Genomic DNA, 26,063 nt, shown 5'->3' with positions numbered 1-26,063 from the left:
CTGCTGTGTGCTTTCCTCGGAGCGCTTGGTATCAGTGTCTCGTCACGCGTCACTATGCGGGTCGCTAGATCATCTATCTATTTGCTAGATGATCTGTCTGTCTAATAATGGCGATCGCAGCAGATACGGGCCCTGCGAAAGTCTCTCTCGGCACGTCGAGTGTTGGTGTTGGTCTTGAGAGCATAACCGATGTGGAGCTGAAGCCGCTCAGGGGCGATTAATGCATGTCTCATTTTCCAACCGCGCTCGGGATCCGTGCTGCCCACCAACAATCACAACTTATCCATCGTAGTCACTATTGACGAGCCTGCTTTCGCTTCAGCCGTCAGGTCAAGTGCCCATTGGCAACCATGTCGGAAGTCGACACGTCGCCTCCAGCGACAACGGAAGAAAAGATCGGCTCGGCTGTGGCTCCGTCCACCGCTGCTGCTGCCCCTCATCCGACCGCCGATGGACTCAACACAGGCGTCTTGTCCAACGAAGCAACACAACCAACGCCCATTTTCGTGCTACCAGAAAAGGTGCTCGATGAAGCCTTCAACGATATTTGGGCTAACAACGCCAATGCCATCTCGCACTGCTACTCAAACACCGACGCTCTAAAAGTTGACTTCACCAGGACCGGGAAGAGAAGCATCTTTGGCATGATAAATGATGCCACCAATTCCGTTTATCGAATGGTGCAAGGTGCTGTCACTGACTTCTTTCGACAGACAGTGCTCGACTTTACGTACGGATCTATCGGCTTGCACGGTCTCGAACGATACTACGACGAACTCAACAGCCGTGATCCATCCGAGTCGATACGCCTGGCAAGGGTGCGCGCTTCTGCGATTGAAAGCTGCCGTCGTGAAGTTGTGCTAGAGACTGAAGATGTCCTTGGAGGCTGGACGCTTTGCTCTCCCTTGCAAGCCAACACGGTGCAAGCGCTGAAACTCGAGGAGAAGGTCATGCTCCTTACGGCTAAGGCGCTTTATGTCTGCAGCTATGACTTTGGCAGCGAGAAGCTCAACGAGTTTACAAAAGTGCTTGTCGGAGACATTGTTGGGATTCAGGAAGGTGCGTGTACAACCGTATATAGCTTCGACATCAAATTCCTCTGACGACTGACCGAATGCCTTCTGTTTGCTTTGCATCGCATCGGCATCATACAGGTCTCTACATTACCTCTCCCAACGAGTCCTCTCACCCGGAAGAAAATTGGGGCTTTGTCGTCACCTATCTCAACTCTGTCTCCCGGAGCAACACAACAGCCTCCATCAAGAATGTCACCACGACCACGGCTGCCGCTGCTACCGCTGCCTCTGCCCACGCCTCCGAGTCTGCTCGACGGATTTTTGCCTTTCGCGCCATCTCGGACGAAATCGATGACCCGACCACGCTGTCCAATGCCGAGGCTGCAAACAATCATTCGCGTCACCTGCACCACACTGTGAAGACTCGTTCAGCCGTATCTCGGCACGACCAAAGCCTTGCTTCTTCCGAGCCGGGTGACGAGGAGAAGCAAAGCTGCATGACTTCAAAGCAGAAGGTCAAAATGATCGTCGAGCTGTTGCGCGAATGCTGTATCGAGGCAGGAGCATTCGATCCGGAAGACGAAGAAGAGCAAGAGTCTTTCGTCACTCAAAAGACAGTTCAAAGGTGAGTTGGCACGCTTTGTCGGAAGGCAGCCGTCGTCAGCATGATACTGACAGCTTTGCATTTCGCTTGTTACAACAGTCTGGACGAAGCAAAATCCATGATGCCCCTGTTCGGCTCGCTCATCGAGAACCTAAAGCGCCGCCTGTGGCTTTGATCTCGCTGCTCTCTCATCCCTCCTTGTCAGCCAGCCTTGATCGAGCATTTTGAAATATGATACCCATTTGTCTTCCGATCTCGAGACTCAACGCGCGACTTTGTGTGAGCTCGCAGTGATCCGTGACACGACCTCAGCGGCCATGATTGTCTCGAAAGGGTGTCGCGGGGCTTCCATACTAAGCAAAGGGCGATCCCGAATCGCCGCGCACGCTCGTCGAGCCTAAGCAGATGCCGTGGTCGCGCCCGGGGCGCCAACACTGATGGCCAGCTTGCTCAGCTGGCCGGTGAGAACGTGCCTAGCAAAGGCAGACTGGACGACGTTCGTCCTATCTAGACAATCCAAGCACGATACTCTGAATACGCCCGTCTGCCTGCTCAGCACCTCCACCTCGCTCTGCTGAGCTGCGACGCTCATGCGTGTGCGATGATGGTAGTACTTCATGTCGGCGAGCGTATCTCCCATTTGAGTGATAAGTTTGGCGACATTCTCAAACCTCATCCCCGAGCATTCCTTGTGGAAATCAAAGTCGACGTAGTGCAGCTTGCTTCTGTCCCATGGCTTCCCGTCGGCATTGCCGTCAGAAGGCTGTTCGGCGCGAAGCTTCTCGACGGCCGTTCGATAGGCTTTCGAGATTTCGCCTTCCTTACCACCTTGCTCTGCGAGGTTGACGCATGTGATTGAGCCGTACCTGTCCACCTGAGCCGCAAAGTGCTTACGACAAGCTGCCGTGTTTTCAGCTTGGGTCCGCTCGAGCACTGGCGGAGGTTTGAGCGAGAATGGGCTTTGTGACCAGTAAAGCGGAATACTACCGCGGATCTGTACGAACGACAATACATCGCCGACGGTCTCGGATGTCGAAGAGGTCGCTGCAGACCGGCCGCGTAGAACGGAGAGGATCTGCTCCGTCTCGACGAAGTTGGCGACCTGTCCGGATTCGTTGATCCCTCGGCGTTGATATCGCAGACCGGCACGTTCCTTCGACCGACGTGACACAACCATCATCTGACAGCGGAGCACGGCGTCTGGGCCAGATTCTGTGTCAAGCCCTTCGACAGGCTGAACAGGTAGCTCGACGGTCTGAAGATAGCCTTGCATGATCGGTAGGATGTAAGCGTGCAGTCCGGCATGGATGAGGTCTTTTGACATGTGTTCGTTGTGCCAGAACCGGCGATCGGCCCTTCTCCAGAGCGGAAGATTGGGATACGGCTCCGCAAGGAGTGGAAACGAAGGAGCAGCCGTGGCATCCGAAGAGCTCGCCGTGGATGCCCGAGCCTGGTGCGAAGTGAGCGAAGCCGGTTTTGGGACAACATTTGAGCTATGTTTGGGATTACTATCAAGTGCTCGCCTCTTGTTCTGGAGCGAGGTGGTGAGGTCGAAATCGTAGCTGAACCAGAATTCGCCTCGTGCCCAGTACTTTGCGGTCTCTCTCACCGCTTTCTCCTCAAGCTCGGCTTGTTTGGCGGCATGCCACAGCTCGTCGGGAGTTGCAGGCGCGAAGACGGGACCGTTTGTAGAAGCGGGCTGAGCGACAAGGTCCGCAGGCATGGTGGGCGCTTCGGTTGCGTCGGCAAGCTGTGATTGCAGAGCAGGGTCCTCCGAGACGGTCTGAATGCGACCATCAGAGACCGCACGTGCAGCTTTGGTGAGCCAAGGTCTCGATTTCGGCATGCGAATAGTGTCAGCTCGCTCAGAGGTGGAGATGGACGAGAAGAAAGGCTCCTTGGGAATGGCGGCCGGTGTTTGGACATCATCGTAGTCCGAGTAAGACGATTCGCTGTCGCTGTCCGAGTCGCTTTCCACGGTCACATCGCCAGCAGCAGCATGCGCATCGAACTCCCTTCCTGATATTTCGACACCTAGCTTTGTGAGTTGGGAGCGGATGGCCTGCGTCGCCTCTTGATGAAGTAGTGGGATGGCCAGCACGCCTGTGCAGCAATAGATGGGACGAGATTCGTGAAAATAATGCCCTATGAGTTTGGAGCTGGTGATGACGAAAAGATAGCTGCTACTGAAGAAGCGAGAAAGACCGACGATACCGAAACATTCCAAGGGGGACGCCTCGGTGGCGGCGGCGTCCATGATGGGCTTCCACTCTGATGGTTGCAGGGGCGTGATCTTGGCTTGCTTGCTCCAGTCTATTAGGAAACCAATATCGAGCGAAGTGATCGAGGGAACAACACCGGCGGACGACGAGCTCAAGGAGCCAATGTTTGATGCACCCACCGTTGCAACTTTAAAGCCATCGCCAGATCCAAATGCGCGGGAAGGGGGGGTTTGTGAGGGTGCGGTTGTGCTAGCTTTGTCATGCTGCTGCTGTGTCGCCGATGTGTGATGACGATGATGATGGTGATGGCGTCCCGGTTGCAAGTAAGGGGAAGTGCGAGGATAAACCAGGAGACCCTGCTCGGTGGGCAAGATGCCTACTCGCCGCTCGGGTAAAGGATGTGGGAATGGCGGTACGGTCCACGAGGACATGACTGAGCTGGATCCGCGAGAGGGTGGAAGCGGTATTGACGACATGCTAGGCGAGGACGAAGCTGACGAGGCTGTACGCTTGGACGTGGGACCGGGCACACTAGCTTCGCCTGGCTTGGTGTCTGGCTGCTTGGAGCTGCCGCCGGACGAAGTGAAGATGGCCTTGAACATGGCGCAGCAGAGTGATGGCTGCGTGCGTTGGAAGCACCAGCTGGCGTATGGGTAAACGCCAACGACAATTCGTCCAAGATGAAGAGTGTCCCAGGAGGCTACGCGAAGGGAATCAGTCGCAAGGTCGATGTGACGACAGGACAAGGTCGCTGAACAGAGCTCGAGCCGGATCTTCGAGGTCGAGAATCTCTACTGGTACTGGACTCAGGGGCTGCAGCTGTGCGGGCAATCCGATGTCAATCAACTTGCAGGGACGTGCATGACCTCAATTTCTGGACGCGTGATTTTGTGTGCTAATTTTCAGCTTCAGTCACGAAGATCCAATCTTATGGCAAGAGTGTGAGCAGGTTGTCATCCATCGTCTGTGATGACTGGCACCGGCAACGGTAAGCACTCTTGTCGAGCCTCACCCAAGCCTCACCGAATACTCTCAATCAGAGACAAGACTGAGCACAGGAGCAGACGGTCGTCGCGAGCGAGACAGTGAGAACCTAATTGAATTTGCGTCGGAGACACACAGGATTTCATAGGCCTTGCGAACGCTGGGATAAACGAGACATTGCGGTCCAGACAGCGAGCAGGCCGCAGCCCGATGGACCCAATGGCATTGTCCTAAAGGTAAGACTGAAGCGTGCGACTACTTTCTAATTGTCCATGATGAACGTGATTCCGCCCGCGACCTACTTAGACGAGGAGACCGAAGAAGAGCATCACCGCACCGAGCACAGTGGTGGGGAGCACGATCGAAGGGATCGAAGAGATTGAGGCAGCAGACTTGCCGGAGCTTCCACTTCCGCTCGAGCTGCCGCCGCTGGTGGCCGAGGCGAGCGAACCAGCAGCCGCCTTGGTCGAGGTGAGTTGGTGAGTGCCAGACGCGCCCGTCTCGTTGGGCAGCGAGCCAGAGCTGTTGGAGTAGGTCTCTACGTAGGCGTCCGAGCTTGGCTTCTTGAGACACTGGACGATGGGCATCAGGTTCTGCTTAGGGCTCATCTGCGCAGCGGCAGGCAGCACAACGTTGACGGCGATATCAACGGCTTGCTGGTACAGATCGTGAGCGAGCACGATGTAACCGGTAGAGAGCGAAGAAGCGTTCTTGATGATCGACTCAAAGTTGTACACAACCTCGGCAGCCGAAACGACACCCGCGGCGATTCGCCAGTCGTTGGTGTCGTACGGTTGACCTCCGGGAGGAGTGGTCCAGATGATGGGGGTGAGACCCATCTGGAGCGAGATGGCGCGCACACGATCGTCGATGTCGCCGTAGGGGGGTCGCATGGTGTTGGGGGTGACGCCGAGGACGGAGCGGATGACCTCCTTGGACCAGCCAAGCTCGGCGACAATCTGCTCGTTGGTGAGCGTCGTGAGGGGAGGGTGCGACCAGGTGTGCACCGAGATCTGGTGACCCTGCTGGAACTCGGTCTGGAGCATCTGGGGACGCGAGATGACGCGCGAACCCACTACGAAGAAGGTGGACTTGAGATTGTTCTGGTTAAGGTATTCGAGCAGCGTGGGCGTGTAGGGCGAAGGGCCGTCATCGTACGAGAGACCCCAGGTGTTGGTGTCCGGACATGTGGTAATGTCGGTGGAACGCGTGCACTGTCCACAGGTCCACCAGCAGTTGCCACTGGCGCCAGCTTGGGCGAGGTTGCTAGGGTTGCCGGAGCACGAAGCCGAGTCCACTGTGACAGTTGCGTTGGGCACTTTGGAGAAGTCGATCTGGGAGAGCCACTGCTGAACCTGAGGAGAGTTGGTAGGTGGCACCACGTCCAGAGTGGGGAAGTTAGCAGGGCTGATCTGGTTGATGTCCGGAAGGCCGGGCGCGCCGGTGACCTGAGGATTCTTGGCACCCGCAGCGTAGGTGGTGAAGAGCGAGGTGGTCGAGGTGGTGACACCCGGGCCGGAAGAGACACCGGCCAGGATGGACGAGACCGAAGCAGGGAGCGATCCTGTAAACGTCGATGTGGGAGCCGCAGCGGTAGCGCCAGCGGCCGACGAGGTGACCCTTCGGGAGGATGATCCCGAGCCGGAAGCTTGACGCTTTTCGAAGTCAGGCTTGCCGGCAACGATGGCGGCGAGTGCCAGGGGGACGGCGGCGAGTGTGAGCTTGACCATGGTGATCCGAACGGTCCACGAAAGTGATCCGGGCTAAGGAAACGGAAGGATTGAGTGGCGGAAGTGTGCGGATGGTGGTGGTGGAGAGGGTGGATGGCGAGAGGGCGAGTGCGACAAAGAGGCTTCCACAACCACACGACAAGCAGCAGCAGTAGCAGTAGCAGCAGCATACATTTGATGTCTGCCTCATGCTATGTCGACGTTCCGATTGTCAGCTCTGTGCAGCACAGCATCCAGGGACAAAGCCGCTGTCAAGTCCGAGCGAGATGCCTGCAGACGCCGAGCTGCGAAATTCCAGTCCAGAGCGAACGACACCTTGTCCAGAATTTTACAATTCAGGGGCGCCAACTGAAAATAGTCATCGAACGCGGCAGAAAGGCGTACGAATTGTCAAGGCAGCCTTGCACTGCATTGCAAAGTGGTGGAGACTTCGAAACCTACTCTTCATTATTATTAATATTCATTACTAATGGTGTTTTATTTTTTTTCATCTTTACAAATTCAATCTGGATTTGGTTTGCAGACGATGTCGCGCGAAGTGGGAAGAGATGCGCGCGAGGCCCAATCTCGACTGTCCCTCGACCTTGTGCTTGGCCTGCATCTCGTTGGCACGCATAAGCAAGAAACAATGTCTGCCCCCCCACACGGAACGCACTTTTGCCGCTGTGCATTTGAGTGCACGGCCAGCGGCCTTGTCCGAGTCGCCGCAGTCATTGGGTCGAGTATGCCCATCACAATCCAAACCGTCGCCTGCGACTCTGAGGGCTTCTGCTCACCATGTCCGCAGTGCATACACTGCACAAGGCTGCGGCACGGTGTTTGCAAGCGAGATTCCGAGGCGGTGCTGATGATCTGCAGAGACACACAGGGTCTCGCAGAGATTTTCTCGCTTAGCCTGCCTTGATCGGTTAACGCCCAATTTCTTCAACCAGGCTCGGAGCGGGTGGCCTTCGCGGTGTTGCAGGCCTGGCAGTGCTAACGACGGCAGAGTGCATTCTCGTTGCACAGGAGGTTGAATCTTGGCGTCGTCGCCGCCCTCTAGAGTCGGCTCGGGCCGTGGATTTGCTCCTCTTTTCCGAGGCTCGTGTCGATCTGTAACTCCACATGACAGACTCGTCCTCCACCAAGACTGCGCTGCATGGTGGCAATCGTCTGCAGCCAGACCCCTCTGATGGGGCATGAAGGTCTTTCTGCAGCTGCGTCCGCGCCCTCGAAAGCTTAGACACCGGCATTCGACCACCAAGCGAAATTCGCCGGCCCACCGACCAGCCCACGAAGGGGCGCCTCAAAGGGTTTTCTCCTCAGCAGGTCTCATCGACGTAGGTTATTAGCGATCAAATCGGGAGAAGCGATTCTTATTATTTCGGATCTCGGATCTGACACGAGAAGACGCTCTGCGTTTTTTGATTCGAATTTGCTGAGCAGTCAAGAGTTAGCGTTCAGGGTCTCGTTGTGATTCGAGATCGTACCAGGTTCCTTACCGACCGTTCCTGTTCAGCATCTCTAGACCGTTTTGCGTCTGTTTCCAACGTCATCGTCTTCACCGAAGTCGCAGCAGTAGCAGTCAACAGTATGGGAGGCAAAAAGATCTCAGAACGTTCTATAAAGAAAAAGTCGGGGCCCACGCATCCACATTCAAGAAGGGCCACGCAGCTTGCAAGAGTGGCCCACCGCAAGGACAAGCTCAATCAAGCCAAAGCCGTTCGAGGTCGTTCTTCCAATGCCAAGGTGGATCGTCTTTCTACGCTTATACTAATGCTGCCAGACGATGTCGATGCTTTGCCGGATCTAGCATCCGTACACGCCTTTGTCGCCGATACTTTCATCAAACGCCACGACGACGAGTTGCAAGAGCTCAAATCAGAACGCAGATCAGGCAGACCTCCTCACAAGCGTGAGATCGAGCTCAAGGAGATCATATCAAAAGAGTTGCAAGAGTACAGGGAGGGATTCGAGCTCCCAGACCTTACCAATACGATCAACGTCAAACTCCTCCGCGAATGGCAGGGCGACCCGCAAGCACTGCCACTCTTTCGCATGGTCCGTATCAACTCTGCCAATCCAGATCAATGCAAGCTCATGCACACTGGTACCCACAAACTTCTCCAGCTCGAGCTTCAGCAGCAGAATGAGGCCAACGCTTCTCTGATGGAAGTTTAGATGGACACATCAGACAGGCTCGGCCAGTAGCTCAGCGCTTTTCGTCCATCTGACGAGCACCCTCGGCATTCCTTCGCCAATCCTCTCAGCATCGCATCGGTCACTCTCTTCAGTTGTACTATCAGTCTTTCTCAATGCATTCCTATGCCTCGCATCAGCAATGAAGCTCGCTCATCCCACTGTCCACGTCATCAGCCATCACGCTTTCGCTCTTTCGTGTTCAGCTCAGCATCATTTGCCGGCAGGCCCTCGATGTGTCTTTGCCATCACGTTTCTTCCAGAGACTTTACCAACAAAGTCGCCGACACGAACTTCCGTCAACTTTGCGACGCCACCTTCGCGAGAGAATCGTCACCGTCTCCGTCTCGTCTCGATCTCATCTCAAAAATGCGTTCGAGGAGTGCTGACGGCCATCTTACGCCCCACACTCCCACCGCAAGTAGCAGTGGAGCCGCATCCAAGGCGAAGAGGTAGACTGCCAATGCATCGGATCATAGACGGCAAGCGATAGTCAGCTCGCGCTCATGCATGTCAGAAGCGACAATCTTGATCATGGCCGACTCACCTTCGTGCGAAACCAAGTAGCCGCTGTAACCTTGAGAGAATTCGACCATACGATAGATCGACCTGATCTGTTTCAAGCGGGAGCGTGAGTGAGGCAGCGCGGGTCAGCCGAGTACTCGGTCGTCTACTGAAACAAACGCAAACGCATCGTCCGGCGCGCTACCTACGATTATGAAGATCGACGATAGGTAAAGTCCACCAACTAGGGCAAGCACGTGCTTGTCTACGCCTAGAATCGTGTCTGGCCGTGTAAAGTCCGCTTTTGCACGCGAGCCATCTCGAATCACCAGGCAAGTAGCGTACGTCAAAAGCAGTGTGAACAAGATGTACGAGAGACCTTGGATGATGACACCTGCGAGGAAAAGTTTGTCACCAACATTCACCATCGCAGTGTTGCCGCTACCGCCGCTGGCCTGCAAACCTCCAGCCGAGCACTGCACCAAGAAAGTGATCACGTCACTCCATACGAACACCCGCCCCACGATGCGAGGCGGAATGAACGAGAATCGCGACTTTTCCGTCTTGCGTCCTCTGGCCTTGTGCATCATGGTCAGCTTTTGACCCGTCGTCAGAGCCTGCCTCTCCAGCTCGTGTGATTCCATCACCGAGCCACCAAATTTCCTGTCCACGGACAGGATCATCCGTCCGTATAGCAGGTAGTTGAAGGCAAGAAATGCGGCTGGCGAGATCACCACGAACATGCTCTGGACAATGTAGAGTCCCAGGCTGACATTGTAGGGATCGATCGAGGGCCGTACAAAGAAGCCGAGAGCCGAGCAGAGACATCCGATTGGCAAACAAAGCGCCCAGTGGTCTTTGCGTCGCAGCACATGCCACACGGTGACCGCACAGAGCAGAGTGTAAGCGCAGCCCACAGTGTAGTTGCCGCCTCTGCTGGGCTCGTACTTTAGAATCCCCGTCGGTGCAGCCGGTGCCACGGCTTTCTGTAGCGACCTTGTGCTTTCGACTTCGGCTGTCGTGACGGTTAATGTCGTCTGTGCACTAGCACCTACTCCAGCCATTAGGAACGTGACAATCACATGGTTGAGCATCAGGGCTGGCTGCATGTCCGGGAAATTAGTGCGAGCTGTAGGCTTGAAGTGAGTGAATGAGGAGGGCGAATGCCGGGAAAGGAACAGAAGACGAGAGATAGCGACTCCTTGGTGACAGGAATTTCATTTGGTCCATCCCCGTTATATACAGCTCTCATACTGCAGCGCCGGTCACAACTCAGCGTCCCTTCGATCAACAGCAACGGGCAGCAATCATCAGAGTTTTGAACGATCTCAACGGGACAAACATCGAACGAGAAGATTTTGTGTGCGAAGGGCCGTCGGACTTGTCTCGGAAAGGTGACTTTGACGAGCCGACAGGCATGCGACAAGTCCGCCGGAGTTACAATATCTCGTGTTGCACTACTGTAAATGCTGTGAAATTCCTGGTGTATGTTTTTGTAGTTTGACAGGTCCGTCGGAGTTGACATCAGCAATCGACCATCGTTTCCACTTCGCCGCTCATTCGTGTTGCTCGACCTTCTTGTCACCAGTGACCGCCCAGGATCGACTTTTCACTGCGTCCGACCTCAAGTTCTTGGCCGGTCGATCATCTACGTATGGCAGATGAGCGCAGCCTCTAGATATCCGAGAAAGCGACCTCTGGCCAAGAGAAGCTGTCTCAAGTGTCGAGAGGCAAAGGCACGCTGTGAGCTCCCAGACATTTACATCGACAGCTCTAGGACGCCATTATCAGCCGAGAAGCAGTGTCACCGCTGTAGAGCTCTGGACATCGACTGTATCGTCTGGGATGGAGACCGCAAACGCAAACCGAGACTCGGCGGACCGAACAAGAACACCCCTGGTAGCTCGCAAGACCTGGAAGCTTGCTCTGCACCGGAAAGCGGAGATGCGAGCCAATCGTACCAAGCAGCTGAAGTTGCCAGGAGGAATGCACAGACCCAATCTACTCAAGAGAAGAGCCCGTTGATATTCGATTGTCAATTGGGCGATGCAAGCGGCTCATCTTCTTCCTCTTATCCAAAACGCACCCTGGAAGGTGAACAACTTGGACTATCAGATCTAAGACACGCTCAACAGCAGCTGATAGGCAGGCAAAAGGGCTGGAAGAGCACGTCAAAGACACTGAACACTCTCATGGAGCGTCTTATGCACGGCAACACGTACCATGACTATCTCAAGCTGCGCATCGACGCTCCTCCTCACACGCCGGACATGGTCACTTTCCTACCACGCGAAAGGATGCAGCAACTTAATGTTCAGCTTCAGGATTATCTGGTGGAGCATCCGTATCTCCCTTCTTTCCTCAAACTTCGAGAAGAACAAGCACAGAGCGCGACGGCGCCACGATCTCTGCTACTTGCGGCGATGACGCTACTCGGCCTGAAGGGCGTGCACGACGAGCTTGTCTCCTCTGAGGTTCGAACGCTTTCAAACTATGTCGATCGCCTTGGAACACAGCTGCTCCTTTCTTCACCACGTGACGTTCACCTGGTGATGGCGTTCGAGCTATTGCTTGCTCACGAGCCCGGCCTGATCGGCACGGCCGCGTCGCAATTTGAGCCTGAAAGTCGCGGCTTTGGCCTCGCGTCGGAAAATCTGCTCACTTGCGCCACCAAGATCGCGAAAGAGCTCAAGTTGGACAGCGATCTCACCTGCTCTCAGCACACGCCGAGCAGTATAGCTCGTCTCAGTCTGTGGTGCTGTCTGAGAAGCTGGGACGGGGTGTTCGGGTTCATGGGCGAAAAAGTCGCGATTCCAGAAGACTTGGATCAGGGGTTTGCAGCCACCGTGCGACAAACCCTTGCCTGCGTCGACGATGGCGGCAAAGAGCTGCCGTTGCCACCTCGACTACGCGACGCAAATGCCTCGATGGCCACTTCATTCGAAGAGATGCGACAATTCTGCGCGCAGTCTGAGGAACGACTTGGTCGCGATGGCATTCTACGTTCTGCGGGTCGGACAGTCCTGTGTATGCGGATAGAGACTGTCTGTTGCCTTTTCAGCTCCTTACGCAAATTACAAAGCTTGCTCGTCGACACAAGTTCGTCACTCAGAGAGAAGCGAGAGCGCATCGTGGAGACCACCACGAGCGCCTACGATGCGATCATGCAGGTGAGACACAACTCTCACGAGCGAATGGGCTTCTACGCAGGGCAACGCATCGTTCGGCTATGGGAGCAGGTCTCGCACATCGAGTGCGCCTTTTTCAGCGCGATTCTTGGAAGCTACGCTACTTCAGCGCTGTTCTCAGGCGACTTGGATGGACAAATTGATTCGCATAAACTCGTCCAGGTCATTCGCTTCGGGCTTGTTCCAGCTGAGCAGATCGGTAAACTGGGACGGTACAGCGTCGACGCTAGCCTCACGTTGCTAGCCACTGTGTCACAGATGGACCACCAGCCTGCGTTACGCAGACAATCTAGGCAGTCTGTTCGGACCATGTCGCGCTACCTGCACCGGCTGCCGACTCTGCTTGTGTGCGCCATGACCGTGCATGCAGCGCGACAGTGCCTGGAAAACATCGCCTTTGTGCTGGTCGCATGGGCGCGAGCCCCGACAGACGCCGACACTTCCATCACGCTGATGGAGGCAGCTACTGTGCAGCTTCGCCAGCTGTCGCTCCCAAGCTCCGTCGAGCGCGCGCATACAATCTCGCAATTGTCAGCCGATTACATTGACGAAATGGTCGAAACAGCGCGACTTTGGCAGGTATACTATCGGGTATATCGGCCTGTTTCTAGCATCAAGCTGGATCAAGCATCAGAATCAACGGAACCTGACGCCGGCACTGCGGTTCAAGAGTCAGCCTGCGTCAATTCCGACTGCGATGGCATCGCGTCCTCGAAGCAGGCTCCGTCATTCAGTCGTGCTACACCGATGGATTTCCTGGCGTCTGCTGCCGAAGCTGCAACGGCTTCTCGTGCCGCTCACGGCGCCGAAAACATCGTCGGTACGCACGTAGAAGCTTTTGCCAACGACGCATCCTTTGCTTCGGCCCTGGCGACCACTACAGACCTCTTGGCGGCTCCTCGGCATACCCGGGATCGTGGTATTGTGTGGAACGATGGCCCGTCTTCTACAGCAACCACGTCCAGCCACGCCGGCATGATCGATGCCGAGATCTACAATGCGCAAGTGCCGTTCGACATTGAGGCCTTTCTTAAGGACGTGGACCAGCTCTTCTGATGTGAATTGAAATATTATAAACTCGTCGAAGCACCATACAGAATGCAAGACTACACTCTCTCAACCAGGCGACACTCGAGCTAGACGAGAGATTACTGTCCGAGACGTCACAAAGTGAGCAAAGTGCATTATTATTGCAACAGAAGCAAGATGCCGTAAGCACGGTTGTATGGAGTAGTTGGTTAACTTAGGAGATTCTGACGTGTGGGTGCACTCCCACATTTGACTTCTCTTGCCCTGGGTTCGAATCCCAGTACGACCTATTTTTTTGTTCCTGTTTCTGTTGAACTCATTTTCCACTGATGGCGGCCGGAAAATCCTGTTCAAACAACGTCACGTTGGGTGGCCTCGTAGACTCAGTCGCTGGTGGGATCGCTTTGCAGGTCTCGTACCCTGTCTTTGCCGATGACCAGCGACGGTCCCGGACGCACCGCCTGAAGCTGATTTGCTCAAGATCGCACCCTGCGTGTTGGTGCGTCAAGGCAGGGTGTTGGTGCGTCGAGTAGCCAGTTTTGTGACGCATGCCGCAAGGACCCCGAGAGTGGAAAAGTACACAACGAACGATCCCATCATAGGTGATCCCATTCATGTTTGCCTATGCCAACCGGCGGCAGCAACCTGGTTGTATGGAGTAGTTGGTTAACTTAGGAGATTCTGATTGTATGAGCTCGTCTTGCGCTCACATCAATACGATTCGACTTCTCTTGCCCTGGGTTCGAATCCCAGTACGACCTCGCTTTTTTACTTCTTGCCGAGCGGCTTTGTGTCGCCCCTGACCCCCATGTCCTTTTGACGAGCACAAGAGGGAGGGCAACAGCCTGAAGTGAAGTCGTGGCGCTGTGCATCTGCGTCGAGTCTGCCACGGGCCGCTCTTCCGCGGCTCACAGAAGGACGGAGGCGCCCAAGGCGAAACAATCACGCGCTTGCCGACGCAGACTGCGAGTGGCAGACGTCTCTGCGTGTTTACCCTGCACACGACTCCCTTTGTAATCGACCTGCCTGTACCCCACTACGGCTCATTACACTGGTGGCAGCGTCGAAGACGATTCAAGTTTCCTCCTCTCAACAACGACCAAAGAGCAACATGTGCACAACCCTGAACATCTCTCTGATGGCGACAACATATGTCGAGTGAAAGTGTGTCGAGATCGTGTTTGCCCAGACGAAAGAGGCTCAAGCTTGCGATGACAGCTAAGTCCCGTGCCGGGATCGACAGGTTACCGCCGAGCAAATTAGGAGACAGGTACAGAGTGGGAGTGGTGAATGACACTTTCACTGGTTCGGTGGGTTTATTATTAATATTATAAGAATATAATATTTCTGGAAGCGATGTACATTAGGTCCATGTAGTTTTCACGTCGCTTGACACTTGGAAGAGACAGTTTACGGCGAACGTAGTTGAAAACAGCCTGGTGCCACGAGCCGCGCAGAGGCTCGACCCTGAGCCGCTGTGTTCGCCACTCACGATTACGTGACCACCGCCCGGCCATTGCCGCTCCTTATTCATTGCTTCATATCGATATCGTACTCCCCGTCCGATGGCTGCTGCGACAGCTGCAGGACTGAAATTGCTCAGAGGCTTTGCAGACAAGGAAGTGTATCGCCCAGTCATCGCGATCATGTTGGTGTTCGCGCACTGGATTCTGCTGGTATACCCTTCTCGTCCGCAAAGCCGCGACAAACTCCGACTCAGATTCGATCTATTGTGTGCGTGAGCAATCATAGAGAGAAAGGCCGCCGTGTAGCCTGCTTACTCCAAAGTGGGTTGGTCGCCGTCCTGTTGTGCCACTAGGAGTCGATTCTGAGAAAACGAGGAAAGGAGCCGGCACTCTGTTTCGGTGGATGGCTTGGGCCCCGAACGGTTACCGCTCGCTTGTGGTCGTGGACAATCTGGCTCCGCCTAACACGCTCTAAATCCAGCTCGCTTTCCCCGCATCTCTGTCGGCACAGCATGTTCGTGCAGCTGGGGTTGGCTTCGCGCGCACGAAGCATTGTCCTTGCTCCATTGGGATTACTCTGCAGCGACATCCAGCCTCGCCGCCACTTCTCTTCCGCCTTCAAATTCCCTTGCTAACCTTGCTTCCCTCTCGCATCTCGTCCCATCCCCTTCATTCCCACTTCTAGAGAGTCTTGCCATCTTATTCCTCTTCTAACCTCATCAACTACCTCCGCACTTGTCGTTCCGTCGATTTGTACCCATCTCCTCGACGTCAGAGATACATCCTAGGCGAGCGGCTTCATAATGTCGATTGCAACGCAGGGGACTATCCCCATGCCCAAGATCATGAAGGCAGACGAGTACTGGAACGCTGCGCAGAGGGAAGCTTTTCTCGCCTTTGCAGATGCCATCGTCCCTGAACTCGACGACATCGACGCTGCTGATGTCCTATCTCACCTTCCTGCCCAGGCCACCGAGCGTCAGCGCGAGCTCGCCCCGCGATTCGCTAAGGAAGGCTTCAGGTCGACGCCTCGACTGCTCGACTGTGCCGCCCAGCAATGCTCCGCCTCCCTGTCGAGCAAGGTGGCCGGCGACATCAACCTCTTCCTCACCCTCCTCTCCACCCGTCCTGGCACCATCGCCCTCTCCGGCTACGTCGGTCCCTTCACCCAGCTCGACCGCCCAACTCGAGAAAAGATCATCTTTGGCTGGTTCACATCCCGTCTGACGCTCCTCCGCAAGGCGTCCGCTGGTCTCAGGGGCATCATCTTGCTCACCTACTACCGCAACCACCAGCCAGCCTGGGAAGCCATCGGATATCCGGATGGTCGCCCCGATGACTGGACGCGTCCCATCCAAGGCGGTGAGGCTGCTCCCGCCGCACCGATCTACGACTACAAGTTCGAAAACGAAAAGGTGGCTGCTCAGCCATCCGGTTCCGAGATCATCGTCGACACCGAAGTGCTCGTCATCGGCTCTGGCTCCGGAGGCGGTGTAGCAGGTAGCTATCTCGCCCAGCGCGGAGTGCGCACCCTTATCGTCGACAAAGGCATCTATCTTCACCCAGACAAGGTCGTCGGCCGAGAGGATCAAGGGTACGGCCTCCTCTACGAAGGCGAAGGTATCTTGCCATCCGAGGATGGCTCCATCAACATTCTTGCCGGCTCCACCTTCGGTGGTGGATCGTCCATCAACTGGTCAGCCTCGCTCAAGCCTCGACACTTTGTGCGCAGAGCTTGGGCCGAAAAGTACGGCGTCCCTTACTACAACAGCCCTTACTTTACCTCGGACCTTAACGCTGTTTGCACGCGCATGGGTGTTGCGGTTGCCCCCATCCGTCACAACATCGGCAACTCGCTCCTCGCGCTTGGAGGCCAACGCGCTGGGCACCCTGTCGAGCCCGTGCCACAGAACTCCGGCGGCCACACGCACTACTGTGGAAAGTGCCAACTGGGCTGCATCTCCGGCCACAAACAAGGTGGCATCGTCTCATGGCTCAAGGACGCCGCTGAGGCTGGCGCCGCTTTCATGACCAACTGCTACGTAGAGCGCATCCTCTTTGACAAGAACAAGCGCGCCATCGGTGCCCTCGCAACCGTTGATGGACGCAAGATCAAGATCCTTGCGTCCAAGGGCGTTGTCGTCTCGTCAGGCTCGCTCCAGACTCCCGCTCTGCTCCTCCGTTCGCCCGAGCTCAAGACAAACAAGATGATCGGACAGACCCTTCGACTCCACCCAGCCACCGTTGTGACCGGCTACTACAACTTCCCCGTCAACCCATGGGAAGGAGGACTGCTTACCATGGTGGACAATTCTGCTGAGATGGTCGATAAGGACGGATGGGGCTGCAAGATTGAGGTCGTCGCTTCCTCCCCCTCCATTCACGCTGCCTTCAACAACTTCGCTAGTCCAAAGGAGCACAAGTCTCGCATGCTCCAGTACAGCCACAGCTACACCATGGTCATTATCTGCCGCGATCGTGACAGCGGACGCATCGTGCTTGACGAACGGGGCCAGGCTCGAATTGAATACACCATCTCAAAGTTCGACCAGCGTTCCTTGCTCCAAGGTATCCTTCGTGGAGCCGACGCGCACCTTATGGCTGGTGCAGAGGTCATCTGCACCGCCCAGGCAGCCGTTCCAGCCTTTGTTGCCAGCTCGCTGAGCACTACCAAGCCTCGCACCCATAATGGCGCACCCAACCTTCCCGCCCCTCCTGCAGACAGCATCTTCACCGAGACCACTCAGGTGCCAGCGACCTTCACTCCAGTGGAGACTGCACCTCGTGATCTGAACGATCCCGCCTACAAGGAGTGGCAGAAGCAGGTATCCACCGCCGGCGCCGCTCCCTACATCCTCTCGATCGGCTCTGCTCACCAGATGGCTTCTTGTCGCATGGGTGCTGAGCCCAAGATCTCTGCACTCGACCCCGAGGGACGTGTTTGGGGAGCCAAGAACCTCTGGGTCGCCGACGCATCTGCCATGTGCGAGTCGAGCGGTGTCAACCCAATGATCACCACGATGGCAACGGCGCGCGGCGTTGCTCGCAACGTTGCCCGCGACATTGGTGCCGTCGCCCCACTCCAGCTTCGCTCCGAGGGTGCCGGCGAGCAAGCCCGCCTGTAGTTAGATCTTGTCCTTGCCACGTTGCCGCACTGCATTCTCAGTATCCTTGAACAACGTTTGACACATTGCGCCTCGACTCAAATTTGAGAAGCGAGAGCAAAACCTTGTGCTTACTTGCCATCGTCGAATTGAAACCTCGTTGTCGATCTAGCCAGTAGTAGTTGTGTTTCGCGATGGAAGCTGAATCGAACGAGAACAAGACAAACTCCTTTTGGCTGCAAGCTAGTTCGATGGCTCAATTTTAGCAACCCGACTTGACGTTATACGATCATATTTGTTACATTCCGGTCACAAAATCAAATGCTGCTGCTGTGACTAAGAATTGCTCCAAGTCATCAGCGTGGAAGACAGAGCGTGTGAGACTACGCCGATAGCAGCGCATGTTATATTGCAGGTGGAATGTACGAAAAGCTGAGTGGAACCGAACCGGGACAATCAAAGGGGGGCAGGGTCAGATGGACAGTTCGTTCTCCTCCTCTTCGATGACCGAACCGGCCAAAGAAGAGGGACGCATACCGAGAGGGCTGAAGGTTGGGTCCCGACCGTTAATAGCGTCCACGGCGGAAGAGGTCTGGGCGAGGCGAGGTCCCGACAAGGCCTCGACGTCGGATTTGGCAGCGCCGTGTGCCGATGGCGCCGCACCGGCAGGATGAGAGGGGTCGGAAGGATCGTCGACAGCCATGCGTAGCTGCACCTTCTTCACCTCCCACTCCCAGTCGGTGATGCTGATCAGCCAGATCATGCCGGCGGAGCCGAAAAGGAGCGCGATAGTCAGACCCCACCAGAGACCTGCCAATCCGAGATTGATGCTGGTGAAGGTAAGAACGAGACCAACGGGAATGCCGATGACATAGTACGAAACCATGTTGATGCCGGCACCAGCGGCTTGCCTGCCAGTTCCACGAAGGACGCCGCCCGCGATACCGCAGATTCCGTCGGCGACCTGGAAGAAGGCCAGCAGAGGAAGAATGTATTCGACCAGCTTGATGACTTCGATGTCTGAGCTGAAAAGCCAGCCCCACTGCTTACGGAAGATGAGGAAGAGGGCCGAGTTCAGCCCACCCATGGCAAGCGACAGAATCAGACTGACTCGACTCGAGATTCTGGCTTCGTCTGGTCGATTGGCACCCAAAAGGTTACCGACACGCACGGCGGTAGCGACCGACGCGCCGAAGGGAAGCTGATAGGTGACAGACGAGCTAACAAGCAACACCGACTGCGCAGCAAGCGCAACGACGCCGAGCTGACTGGTGACCAAGCCGACAATCTCCCAGGCCCACCATTCAGCGGCCAAGCTGACCATACCTGCGAAACCGAGCGACAAGACTGGTTTGATGCCGTCCCACTTGAAAGCTGCGGTGGTGAATCCATCCCAGGCGTCACGAGGAGCGACAACGCACTGCAAGAAGCAGAGGATGGCCATGAGCCACATGGAAAGCGCCGAGGCGAGGGGAGCACCGATAAAGCCGAGTCGAATCGACTCAGGGCCCCAGACGAGCAGATAGTTGGCGATAGCGTTGAGAGGTGAGACAAACATGAGGACGATGGTGGGGGCGTGCATCAGACCCTGCGCCTGAAGGTACCTGCGACAGACTTCGAAGAGGGCATAGCCAGGCAGACCGAAAGCAAGGACGGAGAGGTAACGACCTGCAAGGTAGGCGACTTCAGGATCTTGGCCGATCCGCACGAGGATGGGTTCGGCGTTGAGCCAAACGGCAAAGATGAGAGGCAGAATGGCCATGAGGATGACACCCATGCGCTGGGTCCATAGACCGACCGACTTAGGCTGCTGAGTGTAGGCTGATGGAAGGAGCGTGTCCAATGCCGAGATGAAGCCGGACAGGACGCTGAAGCCAGAGACGTTGGCGGTCATGCTGGAGAGCGAGGCAGCGGCGAGCTGGACCGTACCAAGATGACCGAGCGAGAATACCGATGCTACAGAAAGCGAGAGCTCGAGCAGGTGAGTGGCAAAGATCGGTATCGTGTAGCCGACCAGCACACGGGCCTCCCTCCATGCAATATGGTCGTGAGGTTCGCGTGCAATCGATTCGATCTGCTCGACACCAGGGAGAGGAGCTTCTCTTATCAAGTTGGCAGCAGCCCAGCCGCTGACACCTGCCGCGCCATCTACACCCGGGATACTGGCTCCGTCGAAGGACGAACGACGCACTGCACCATACGTCGCCGCCGCGTGAGAGCTCTGCGCATCTGCTTGTGGCAAGGGGCGCCCGCCAAGCAAGGATGTCGACTCTGTGGCCTCCTCTTCAGCACTGTCGTGAGAGGCTCCGACTGGCTTTTGTAAGGAATCGGCAGAGGTGGTCGCCGCGGGTGCTCCGAGCGAGATGTTGGAGGAAGATGCAGGCTGATGCGTAGGTGGTGCAACGGCAGTACCACCAAGCAGATACTCGGACGGGATGCCGGCCACTTGTGGGTATGCGTTAACACTCGATCGGCGATTGCGAGTCGATGTAAGCGGAGTGATTGCGAGTCGATTGCTGCGTCCAAAGACGGGCGAGGTGGCTGCGGCATGGTGGTTGAGTGGCAGGGAGATGCTGCTGGCTCCGTTGTCGGTGGCATCGTCCGTGTGTATGGACGATGCCGAGGCGGAAGCGAGTGCCTCGTTGTCGTCGTGATGCTGGTCGCCTTCTGCGTCGGCTCGAGCCGCGAGCGAGCTGTGTGCATGGCGAGGCTGGCTCGCCGAGAGCGCGCCAAAGTGCTGATAAGAACTCGGATGGCCTTGGAGTAGGCTATAATCCCTTGTCACGGAGGATCCGTAACGCGGTGTGAAGCTCATGTCGTCAATGGAACGATCGACCGTGTCCTCGTAGCGTTCGCAAGAGCCGTCTTGGTGGTGATAACGGGGGAAGGATGAAAAGCGAATGCGGATTGTGACGTTTTCCTCTCTCTGAGAAGATTGCTGTTTCACTCGTGGATACGCGTACAAGCGCACATTTGCAGAGCGGCGTTGAAATGAGAGGAAGCTCCCTGCAGCTGCAGCAATTTGAAGGTGGCGGGCTGTCGTGCCTAACGAGCAGACATCGAGGCGGGCGGCAATCGCGCCAAAGTTTTGTGTTGCTTTGCTCGTGCCTTTGCTCACAGAACTACTTTTCTGCAACTTGACAGCCTCGGCGTAACCGAAGCAACGGCCAAATCGCCTCACTCTCTCTCTTTTTCACCCACAGAACTTTGGTTTCACCTTTCCCGCTATCTAGGTGGTGCATTTTGAAAGTTCAGCATGTTAAAGTCTGCCGTGAGAAGACGAGCGCAGATGGCTGCCAATCGACCGGCGTGCCGTCCTTTCGGTACATCGCCGTTCAAGTAGCCGAGGAAGATTATAGTATCTCTCTTATTGAAGTGACCTGTCCGCGCAATGTGACTCGATCCACATCGTCAAATGATGCCACATTCTCCCTTCGGCCACGACGACGAGCGAGGTTCGAATCTGTAGACCTCCGCTTGACGGTGCATCAATCATCAGTCTCACTCCGTTCAACAGTGCGTGATCACAACCACATTCGGACAGATGCAAGGTGAGCACCTCTGCTCGTTCTTTGACCTCATTTCGTGTCGAGCTGACTCAACGATAAATGACTCTTGCGCTCGATGGAGCCGACTTGGTCAGGTACAGACTCGTTGAGGGTAGAGGAGGTGGCCTGGAACCATCCGGATGCATGCCGTCTTCGGGAGCAACAGCGCATCGACATTGCCGCTCTCTACGAACGTGTAGATTCCGAGCCTGGCAAGCCGCCCTCCGCGGACGACATGTCATGCTTCTGCGTAGTGTATCAAGACGGCCTTGCAGTTGGCTGCGCCGGTCTTCGAAAGCTCGATCAAGACTCAGCGGAATTGAAAAGGATGTTTGTCACCAAGGAAGCACGCGGAAAAGGAGCGGCTAACGCCGTCCTTGTCTTTCTCGAGCAGAAAGCAGCGGCCTTGGGTGTTCAACGCCTCCTCCTCGAGACTGGCGACAAGCTTCTGGAAGCGCAACGCTTCTACAAGCGCAGCGGCTTTCAAATCATTCCCAATTTTGGATACTATCAAGGTGTCGATTCATCTATCTGCATGGAAAAGATCTTGTCCGTGCCTTAACGGCAGGCATTCATCGCAAACACGTACTGTACTGCCTGTCTTGATACAGTGATAGTGATCCGGCTGTGCAGTGAAGCTTTCGCTGTTCTGGTCAGGTCTTCAGGAGCGAAGGTGAGGGAAGAGCTTTTGCGAGTTTTCGTGGCTGATCTTGGCGAGATCCTCGGCGGAGAACTTGCCGTCCAGCGTTTTGAACCAGTTGCACGCATCTTCAAACTTCTCGTATGGATAGTCGATAGAGAACAGGATACGGTCGATGCCGATCTCGTCCTGGACGTACTTGAGCGTAAGCGTCGAAAAGTGTCCCGAGGTGGTCACCCAGATGTTCTCGTTGAAGTAGTCGCGAATCGTCTTTTGCATGGAGACGGCACCGCGAGGCTTGTGCACTGCAGGCATGAGGGATACATTTTTCAGAAGACGGTCAGCGCAAGAACACCTCGTTATGGCTGCTTTTCCCGATCTAGACACGAAGAATTATACTCACCATCTTCGAGCCAATGGTTGATTCGCCACAAGTCGAATGGGATGTGCTCGCCGAGGTGCCCAACGATGATCTTGAGCTTAGGGTGGCGGTCAAAGACACCGTTGACAATCATTCCGAGCAGGTGCGCAGACACGTTGTTGGCAAAAGACAGCACAGGACCGATGAGAGCAGCGCGATCCTTGTAGATTCTGCGATGAATCTCACCCTTGGGTGCGATGGGATGCAGGTAGAAGGGCACGTCCAGCTCTGTCACGGTCGTCCAGAACGAATCCCACTCGGGTTGGTCGTACCATGCCGCCTCGTCGTTGGGAAGACGCTGATTATCGTTGACAAGGGCACCTACGAAGCCGAGCTCCTTGACGCAGCGTCTAAGCTCGTCGCTGGCGTCCTTGGGGTTGTGCATCGAGAGCGAAGCAAAGGCGCTGAAGCGTTTGGGATTCTGCTGGACTTGCTGGTGCACCCAGTCGTTGACCTCCTTGGCCGCTGCAGCAGCCGCCTTGGGCTCGTCAAAGTCTTGGATACCGGGTGCGGTCAAGGAGAGTATGGTGTGTGCGACACCATGTTGGTCCATCTTTGCCAGACGCTCGCCGTGGATGTCAACGAGACGATCGGCATGGGCTTGTCCGTTACCGTCGGCGACAAACAGTCTGGCCTGGTACGCTGACTGTTCCGCCAGAGAAGGGATGTTGAAGGCTTCTTCCAGAGCAATGAGCGACATCTTGGCAACGATGATGGCTTCGCAGAGTTGGTCAGGGCGAGAGGCTCGTATAGCGAATGCAGATGATTCTTCGAAGGACGAGTGCAGTCGGAACTGCCCCCTCCTCTTTATACGTTCGTTGAAGAGGTGCGTTGCATTGGCCTTAGCGGCAACACACTCTCCCGGAAAGGGTCCGGGCTCGGCGCATCTCGTCCGCCGCGCGAAGCTTCGGAAAGCCCGATGTCCGACAAGAGTGGGCCCTGCAACTAACCGACCAACAGGGTGGTCCGTGGGAATCAGTCCGAAGGCTGTCACCTCGGTGTGGGGCTAAGAGTCGCAACACGGACCGCCGAGCTTGCCTTCCAATTTGCACGTCATCGGCATTTTGCGAGGACGCACTTGCTCGTTGTGTGGGGAACGATGTCCGCAGGAATTTCTGACAGCCGCTTGGCAGACGTCGCTTAGATAGAGCTTTCTTCGGGCGGTGTCCGGCCGCGGAATCGACCCGTCGTCGGCTTTCAAGGCCGGCGTTGGCACGGCGCGTGACCCGGCAATATACACGAGATCGCTGGACCCTGACGGTCTCAAAATCGAGCGTCGAAATCTGAGCTCGTCCTGGCATCGTTGCCAACAAGGCTCGTCTGAAGGTCCTTGCGAAGACCAAACACCTGGTCACTAGATACGAGGTGAGAAAGCTTCTCTGAATTGAATCGAGCTCAGACTGAAGAGAGCAGCATGTCCACTCAACTTGGCGTGTGACCTGAACGCACGAACTAAACGCTCGCAATTTCATCTTGAGCTCGTCATAGAGAGGCTTAATACGTCGTTGCAATCTCGTCTCACCCGCAGAAAGTCAAGTGGAATATGTGTTACGTCTCAACGATTGTGCTACTGGAGTCGCTCGATGGAAGCTGTCCTAGTCGGAACGATCACCTGCGGCAACCTCATTCTTGACTCTGCGAAGTGCGTCCGTGGCAGAAGGTTGTCAGACAACAGCAAACGAACAGCGAGGTCGGATCGGAGGAGCAAAGCGCAGTAGGAGGAAGGCGTCAGCAATAAGCTCGCTCGACAACTGAGTCAAAGGCTTCACGGCCAAGCGCGACCGTCCCCGGGTAGCTTGCATTTGGTCAAAGGAAGCGCACGATCACTCACCAGCCACACCTTGTAGGTCTCGATCTTTGGCGAGCCGTCGTCCAGACTCTTCTGATCAAACACCATTCTTCCGGCCCAATTGAACCTGAGCGTCGAGCCGTTCTTGTCCATCTCGACGGTGCCGTCTAACATGATCTCGTTCTCCCACTTTGGACTGATGAAAACACCATTGACGACGTGCTTGCGACGCGTCACACCTTCCCATCCCTTTTGTCTCCAAGCAACAATGCCGTCGCGCTTGTTGGTCGGTTGCATTGGTCCGATTTGGAAGCTCAGACGACTCTCGTCGTCAATGTAGTAGTCGTCTGCGTACTGTTCGTGCACGTCGGGCGTGTCCGAGATCTTGTAGAAGCTTTCGACGAAAGCGGCGATCGCGGGAGGAACATCCTTGTTCGATGCATCGGCGGGGTTGCCGGCGGGTGGCAGCTCGCTCTCGTCGTGATGCTGATCGGTGGTCATGTCGATGGAATCTGTCAACGGGCAACGATGATGGTGGTTGTGTACAACAAAGAGGAGTCGAGCCTTTCATTCGAGAAAATTCGGCTTTCGAGTCAATTTTCTGGTTTGCATGTTCCAACCGAGTGGAGCCTCCAATTTCAAGGCCGCCCATCCAACATCGCCATTACACGCTTGCTGACCTAGTGCAGTTTGATCTGCAGACTAATTGTATTCAGACTCCACGCACCATCAGCTCGCCCGCTGGTTGGCAGAATAGCAACCGACCCCTTTGAGTCTGCTCTCGAGGACGTGTGCTTCAAAATGGATGACGGTCCATTACAGCTCCAAGGACGGTCTGCTACAAGCTGAGGGACGGTGACAAAGGCACAAACGACTTGCCCAAAAACGAGCTTGATTCAACAATGATGATGAGCGTGATGAGGGTATGATTGGCAAGCGTGATGCCAACTGAGCCTCGAAAGACTCAGCCAGAAATCTCACTTGGCCGAAAAACCCTCCGGTGTCTACAATACATGTACGCAACTGCAAGACCCAGTGACAGCGCCTCAATCAAATGAGGTTCCGTCCCAGAGACTTGATACATGGGAACAAAAGCAAGAACAGAAACCAAAAACAAGAACAGAAACAGGAACTGGAACAGGGGGACAAGCTAACAAAGGCGCTGAACAATGCCTGACAACATCTACTCCAGATTCCCCTTCAGCAACCTGCAACTCAACAACCTGCAACTCAATGACCTGCAACTCAATGACCTGCAACCTCCTCAACCTGGTGTTACGCTCACAAGGCGACGGCAATTGCCAGGGATCGGGAACCCACGCATCAGAAGGCCAATCCTGGTGTACCCTTGCTCGACTGCAGCAAAGACACCACCGGGGACGACTGTTGATCCGATGGCTCCATTGGATCCCATTTGTTTCTCTCCGTCAATTGTATTTTATTCTACACTCCCATAGGACAAAACCTAGACCTGATTTGATTAAGTTTCCCACCAACAACGCCTGCAACGTACCGGACCACCGTGCCCGGTAACTTGCCCCTGGGGTCTGACGACCTCAAGGTCCGGTGGTGGGAGCGTGAGGTTAGGGTTAGGGTTAGGGTTAGGGTTAGGGTTAGGGTTAGGGTTAGGGTTAGGGTTA

At 55.6% G+C, this 26,063-nt stretch overlaps 11 protein-coding genes and 2 non-coding genes across 13 annotated transcripts; 8 read left to right on the top strand and 5 right to left on the bottom strand.

The window, feature by feature from the left end:
• Positions 1–350: 350 nt before the first annotated feature.
• On the top strand, positions 351–1,795 carry PHSY_000093 (hypothetical protein; the record flags this gene model as incomplete). The annotated part of the gene is made up of 3 exons (XM_012330736.1): positions 351–1,059; positions 1,155–1,641; positions 1,720–1,795. 3 exons carry the CDS (start codon positions 351–353, stop codon positions 1,793–1,795), a joined length of 1,272 nt encoding a protein of 423 aa, XP_012186126.1.
• A 222-nt stretch (positions 1,796–2,017) lies between these two features.
• PHSY_000092 (hypothetical protein) lies at positions 2,018–3,877 on the bottom strand (the record flags this gene model as incomplete). The annotated part of the gene is made up of 1 exon (XM_012330735.1): positions 2,018–3,877. One exon carries the CDS (start codon positions 3,875–3,877, stop codon positions 2,018–2,020), a length of 1,860 nt encoding a protein of 619 aa, XP_012186125.1.
• A 337-nt stretch (positions 3,878–4,214) lies between these two features.
• On the top strand, positions 4,215–4,499 carry PHSY_000091 (nucleolar protein 14; the record flags this gene model as incomplete). The annotated part of the gene is made up of 1 exon (XM_012330734.1): positions 4,215–4,499. One exon carries the CDS (start codon positions 4,215–4,217, stop codon positions 4,497–4,499), a length of 285 nt encoding a protein of 94 aa, XP_012186124.1.
• A 629-nt stretch (positions 4,500–5,128) lies between these two features.
• On the bottom strand, positions 5,129–6,556 carry PHSY_000090 (chitin deacetylase; the record flags this gene model as incomplete). Its single annotated transcript, XM_012330733.1, has 1 exon — positions 5,129–6,556. One exon carries the CDS (start codon positions 6,554–6,556, stop codon positions 5,129–5,131), a length of 1,428 nt encoding a protein of 475 aa, XP_012186123.1.
• A 266-nt stretch (positions 6,557–6,822) lies between these two features.
• On the top strand, positions 6,823–8,716 carry PHSY_000089 (hypothetical protein; the record flags this gene model as incomplete). The annotated part of the gene is made up of 2 exons (XM_012330732.1): positions 6,823–6,936; positions 7,982–8,716. The coding sequence occupies 2 exons, from the start codon at positions 6,823–6,825 to the stop codon at positions 8,714–8,716; spliced, it is 849 nt and encodes a 282-aa protein (XP_012186122.1).
• Positions 8,717–9,384: 668 nt separating this feature from the next.
• Positions 9,385–10,347, bottom strand: PHSY_000088 (hypothetical protein; the record flags this gene model as incomplete). Its single annotated transcript, XM_012330731.1, has 1 exon — positions 9,385–10,347. The coding sequence occupies one exon, from the start codon at positions 10,345–10,347 to the stop codon at positions 9,385–9,387; it is 963 nt and encodes a 320-aa protein (XP_012186121.1).
• A 308-nt stretch (positions 10,348–10,655) lies between these two features.
• PHSY_000087 (transcription factor) lies at positions 10,656–13,482 on the top strand (the record flags this gene model as incomplete). The annotated part of the gene is made up of 2 exons (XM_012330730.1): positions 10,656–10,664; positions 10,738–13,482. The coding sequence occupies 2 exons, from the start codon at positions 10,656–10,658 to the stop codon at positions 13,480–13,482; spliced, it is 2,754 nt and encodes a 917-aa protein (XP_012186120.1).
• Positions 13,483–13,645: 163 nt separating this feature from the next.
• Positions 13,646–13,744, top strand: PHSY_007572. Its single transcript has one exon. It is a non-coding gene; the product is annotated as a tRNA-Gln (tRNA).
• A 358-nt stretch (positions 13,745–14,102) lies between these two features.
• PHSY_007571 lies at positions 14,103–14,216 on the top strand. Its single transcript has one exon. It is a non-coding gene; the product is annotated as a tRNA-Gln (tRNA).
• A 1,508-nt stretch (positions 14,217–15,724) lies between these two features.
• PHSY_000086 (choline dehydrogenase) lies at positions 15,725–18,046 on the top strand (the record flags this gene model as incomplete). The annotated part of the gene is made up of 1 exon (XM_012330729.1): positions 15,725–18,046. One exon carries the CDS (start codon positions 15,725–15,727, stop codon positions 18,044–18,046), a length of 2,322 nt encoding a protein of 773 aa, XP_012186119.1.
• Positions 18,047–18,497: 451 nt separating this feature from the next.
• Positions 18,498–21,267, bottom strand: PHSY_000085 (drugsodium antiporter; the record flags this gene model as incomplete). Its single annotated transcript, XM_012330728.1, has 2 exons — positions 18,498–21,070; positions 21,243–21,267. The coding sequence occupies 2 exons, from the start codon at positions 21,265–21,267 to the stop codon at positions 18,498–18,500; spliced, it is 2,598 nt and encodes an 865-aa protein (XP_012186118.1).
• A 382-nt stretch (positions 21,268–21,649) lies between these two features.
• On the top strand, positions 21,650–22,135 carry PHSY_000084 (N-acetyltransferase; the record flags this gene model as incomplete). The annotated part of the gene is made up of 1 exon (XM_012330727.1): positions 21,650–22,135. One exon carries the CDS (start codon positions 21,650–21,652, stop codon positions 22,133–22,135), a length of 486 nt encoding a protein of 161 aa, XP_012186117.1.
• A 99-nt stretch (positions 22,136–22,234) lies between these two features.
• Positions 22,235–24,924, bottom strand: PHSY_000083 (2-amino-3-carboxymuconate-6-semialdehyde decarboxylase; the record flags this gene model as incomplete). Its single annotated transcript, XM_012330726.1, has 3 exons — positions 22,235–22,518; positions 22,617–23,640; positions 24,466–24,924. The coding sequence occupies 3 exons, from the start codon at positions 24,922–24,924 to the stop codon at positions 22,235–22,237; spliced, it is 1,767 nt and encodes a 588-aa protein (XP_012186116.1).
• Between the last annotated feature and the right edge of the window lie 1,139 nt (positions 24,925–26,063).

The sequence above is a fragment of the Pseudozyma hubeiensis genome (genome assembly GCF_000403515.1).
Source record: "Pseudozyma hubeiensis SY62 DNA, scaffold: PHS4, whole genome shotgun sequence".
NCBI classification, from domain to species: Eukaryota; Fungi; Basidiomycota; class Ustilaginomycetes; order Ustilaginales; family Ustilaginaceae; genus Pseudozyma; species Pseudozyma hubeiensis.
Note: the sequence above shows the minus strand (reverse complement) of the source record. Positions and strands in the feature narration are given on the sequence as shown.